A 4,304-nucleotide genomic window follows, 5' to 3' on the forward strand; every position below is an offset into this window, starting at 1 on the left:
AAACACCCCGAGGCCCCAGGGAGCCACCTGTGCCAGGTGCCTGGCCACAGGCCTGTGGTCCTCCTGGGAGGGATGTGGGCTGGGCTTGGGGAGCTAGTGGTGTATAAAGCAATAGATACCCTGTCCTGAGCAGCGCACTCCAGCCGCCGCCATGATGAAGGGAGCACTGCTTGTGCTGGCCTTGATGGTGACCAGAGAGCTGATCTTCCAGACAAGTGAGGGTAGGAAGGAGGGACCGAGGGGCCCTTCTAATCCTTGCCCGATGCCGTTTCACTGCATCTTCCCCAGTCCTGTCCGAGCTGCTTCTAGGGTCAGATTCAGAGGGCAGCTGTTTGATCAGTGCCCAGGAGTCCTGCACAGACTGCCTTAGGCTTTCATTCTTTGTAGAGGGGATGGTGTGGAGCAGGAAGGGTCATTAGCCATGCATACCCTTGGGGATAGTTCCTTCAGGTTAGTGTTGCTTAATGGAAAAAGAGAAGCAGGCTGATGATCTTGAGGGCAGTGGTCAAGGGTAGAGGGGTCTCCAGACCCAGCCCCTCTTGCTGCTCCCTCTGCTGGGAGTGCCTCATAGAGAAGGTTTTCTGTCTGGGATGTAAGCAGTCCAGGGAGAGGGCAAGTCTCTGGGGGAAGTGAGTTTGGAAGTTTTGGATGTGTGAGTTCCTGTCAAGTGGTGGGAAAACAGGAACCTTCTGACGTGGTGATCCTGTTGATGAGGTGTTTTCTGTTGTGCCTTCAGCGGAAGCCTGCCCTGTTTTTTATGGAGTGTTTGGCACACTGATCCTTGGAAGCAAAACCTTGTTGAATACAACACTTGATTTTGTTGCTGCTACCGATGAGGAAAAAGCAGCTCTAGGAAAAATCCAGGATTGCTACGATGAGGCGGGATTTGATGACAAGGCTTTGGATCTGCTACTCATGGTAATTTACCCCTCCTTAACCCCCGCCCTGAGAATTCACAGGCGGCATAGTGTAATGTGCCACATGGTAATAGATCATGCTGTCATGGGATATGAGACAGAGAAGACCTATGAACAAAGAAGCACAATAAAACCTTTGCTCCAGTGTGCATCACCTATAATATGCAAGCACAATCCACCTGCACATCCAGCATCCCGCTACCAAACCTGTTCATATCATGCCAATTAACTCACACCGAGTAGGGGACTGATATCAATGTAATATGCCAAGTGTGTTGACTTGTGTGATTTTTTTTTCTAGTGTGAGAGATGCTAGCATTGGAGGACTAGAATTTTAATCTTTGGCAGGAAACCAACCATTTAATATACACATGTATAGGAGTCATGTCAGCTCTATTTAAGGAATATTGAAAAGGAGCCCCTGCCTTAAGAGTCTCTTTCCAGGATGAGATTCTCTGGGTTTTTAAGGTTTATGACTTATCGCCAATTCACTTCATCTTGTGCCCACTCAATGGCCATTGCTCTGGCTCAGACCCCCATTTCCACTGACATGGTCTCTGTGTCTACAAGCCAGATTTTCCACTGTGGTATTTTGGTGCCTGAGACTCCTGAGGAGGCTTCTAGGTACCTGCGGCTGCTCACTTGGGCTAGCAATGTATCTCCTAATGGCCTAGCTCTTCTTTCTTGTTCTTGTCACACAGTATTGGAGATTGTGAATAGTCTCTCAGCTTATTTTTCTCAAACTGTTAATTGTTCAAAATGAGAGGTTTTCAAGAACCAAAGTTTCATGCACTAATAGGAGGTCACAGGGCACATGGGGTTGTTTACAATACCTGCATGTATATTTCGTCCACCCAGCACATCTGACAGAAGAGGATCAGGTGGAGAATATGTGACCCAAACCTAGATACCAGCACTTTGCTCCTCCATCAGGACCAACCCTGGCTATGCCCTGCTAACCCTTGTCATCTCCTCCTCTCCCTGGTGTGGCTGGTGACTCTGTCTCCATCCTGACACCTGTGCCTGGGCTCTTAGGGAGCCACCTTCCCCCTGGTGCCTGATGGCAGCCCCCTTCAATGGTGGGTCTGTGGACAGAGGTTCTTACTGGGGATGGGGCTGAATCCCTGAGGGTGAAGGGTGACATGATCCTGGGGAGACAGGATAGCCTGGCTGTGTGCTCAGATCCTGTCCCTCTCCTCCTACTCTCTTCCAGGCTTCCATCAACTTGAGTACGGATTGCATCAAACATTCAGTGTCCTCGGTGGTGAATTCCATTTTCTGAGCCATACTCAGTGTGCTGTCTTTGTTGACATAGTCTTTGCAAGTGATGCCTCATCTGCACTTGATCTTCCTGCCCTTTTTCCTTCTCAACTGAAGTTGGAATCTAGACACCTTTCTCCACTGATGTGGCCTTTATCAGGTTGACTCTAATAAAATAACTGCAGCTTTGCTCAGTGTTACCAGTGTCTGTGTGCTGAGGGGAGAATGTGAGGCAGGAGGTCTTGGATGATGGTGGGGAGAAGTGGCCCATGTTGTCATTGAGAGCATGGGGACTGGGGTCAAATAGCAAAAGTGTAAACCTAGGCCCTGTCACTGGCAAGCTGTAGGAGCATGGGCAAGTTTGTTGTAAATTTCTCAAGTCATTTTGTTATCTGCTAAACAGGGATTATGTGTGAAGATTAAGCAAAATAGCAGATATGTAACCCCGACTTCATTATCTTGAAAGGATGAAATTGTTTTTTGTGGCCACAGATAGCTTATCTCCCAGTCTGTCCTTTAGCACAGTGGCAGAGCCTCCAGTCCTTTAAATGTCCCTCGGGTTATTGACAGGAGACTCAGGAGATGACCTTAGCAGGCTTATCAGAGGTCCCCTCTTTGTCCTAGTGGCATTCACCATTTTCTGCTTCTTAGGTGGGTGGCTTGAGGAGCCAGACGTTTTCTTAGGAACACTAAGTACCTCTGCTGTCTTTGGGTTCTTCCACAGGGACCAGTACCCCCATTAAGTCTTAGACCAGGAGGAAGGGAGTGGATAGAAGAAGCTACCCCAGTGGGAATGTTGTTTCTATGGAAACACCTCATGCTGTGAAGTGAAAATTGCAGAATTGCCACACGGGCAAGTGTCCTGAACCCTCCAGCCTACTTCAGAAATTATGAAATGCATATTTCACATTACCATAGAAGACTTGGAAGGATAGGACTAGGTTTTATCCCTGTTTCCCAGGGTTTAGGGTATTGTCAGACTACTGTCAGAATGGCCCACAAAAAGAGTGGCAAAACTGGTAAAATGTCTCAACCTTCTGGCCAGGCAGGCATAAAGTCACATCAGTTCAGTTCAGTTCAGTTCAGTCGCTCGGTCATGACCGACTCTTTGCAACCCCATGAACCACAGCACGTCAGGTCTCCCTGTCCATCACCAACTCCCGGAGTCCACCCAAACCCATATTCATTGAGTTGGTGATGCCATCCAACCATCTCATCCTCTGTCGTCCCCTTCTCCTCCTGCCCTCAATCTTTCCCAGCGTCAGGGTCTTTTCAAATAAGTCAGTTCTTCACATCAGGTTGCCAAAGTATTGGAGTTTCAGCTTCAACATCAGTCTTTCCAATGAACACCCAGGACTGATCTCCTTTAGGATGCACTGGTTGGATCTCCTTGCAGTCCAAGGGACTCTCAACAGTTCTCCAACACCACAGTTCAAAAGCATCAATTCTTCGGCGCTCAGCCTTCTTCACAGTCCAACTCTCACATCCATACATGACCAATGGAAAAATCATAGCCTTGACTAGACAGACCTTTGTTGGCAAAGTAATGTCTCTGCTTTTGAATATGCTATCTAGATTGGTCATAACTTTCCTTCTGAGGAGTAAGTGTCTTTTAGTTTCATGGCTGCAATCACCATCTGCAGTGATTTTGGAGCCCCCGGAAATAAAGTCAGCCACTGTTTTCCCACCTACTTGCTATGCAGTGTTGGGACCAGATGCCATGATCTTAGTTTTCTGAATGTTGAGCTTTAAGCTAACTTCTTCACTCTCCTCTTTCACTTTCATGAAGAGGCGCTTTAGTTCTTCCTCACTTTCTGCCATAAGTGTGATGTCATCTGCATATCTGAGGTTACTGGTATTTCTCCCGGCAATCTTGATTCCAGCTTGTGCTTCTTCCAGCCCAGTGTTTTTCATGATGTACTCTGCAGATAAGTTAAACAAGCAGGGTGACAATATACAGTCTTGACATACTCCTTTTCCTATTTGGAGCCAGTCTATTGTTCCATGCCCAGTTCTAACAGTTGCTTCCTGACCTGCATATAGGTTTCTCAAGAGGCAGGTAGGTGGTCTGGTATTCCCATCTCTTTCAGAATTTTCCACAGTTTATTGTGATCCACACAGTCAAAG

At 47.5% G+C, this 4,304-nt stretch overlaps 1 protein-coding gene across 1 annotated transcript in view; it reads left to right on the plus strand.

Annotated features, from left to right (window-relative positions):
• The first annotated feature begins 151 nt into the window (after nt 1–151).
• The window catches only part of LOC104995216 (major allergen I polypeptide chain 2-like), a 40,105-nt gene continuing 35,952 nt past the window's right edge, over nt 152–4,304 (plus strand). The window contains exons 1-2 of the mRNA XM_010848961.1: nt 152–215; nt 737–918. Of these exons, the coding sequence (XP_010847263.1) occupies nt 152–215; nt 737–918 (246 nt within the window). The remainder of the gene's footprint in view (nt 216–736; nt 919–4,304) is intronic.

This window comes from Bison bison, unplaced genomic scaffold, assembly GCF_000754665.1.
Source record: "Bison bison bison isolate TAMUID 2011002044 unplaced genomic scaffold, Bison_UMD1.0 scf7180017864280, whole genome shotgun sequence".
In the NCBI taxonomy this organism is placed as follows: domain Eukaryota; kingdom Metazoa; phylum Chordata; class Mammalia; order Artiodactyla; family Bovidae; genus Bison; species Bison bison.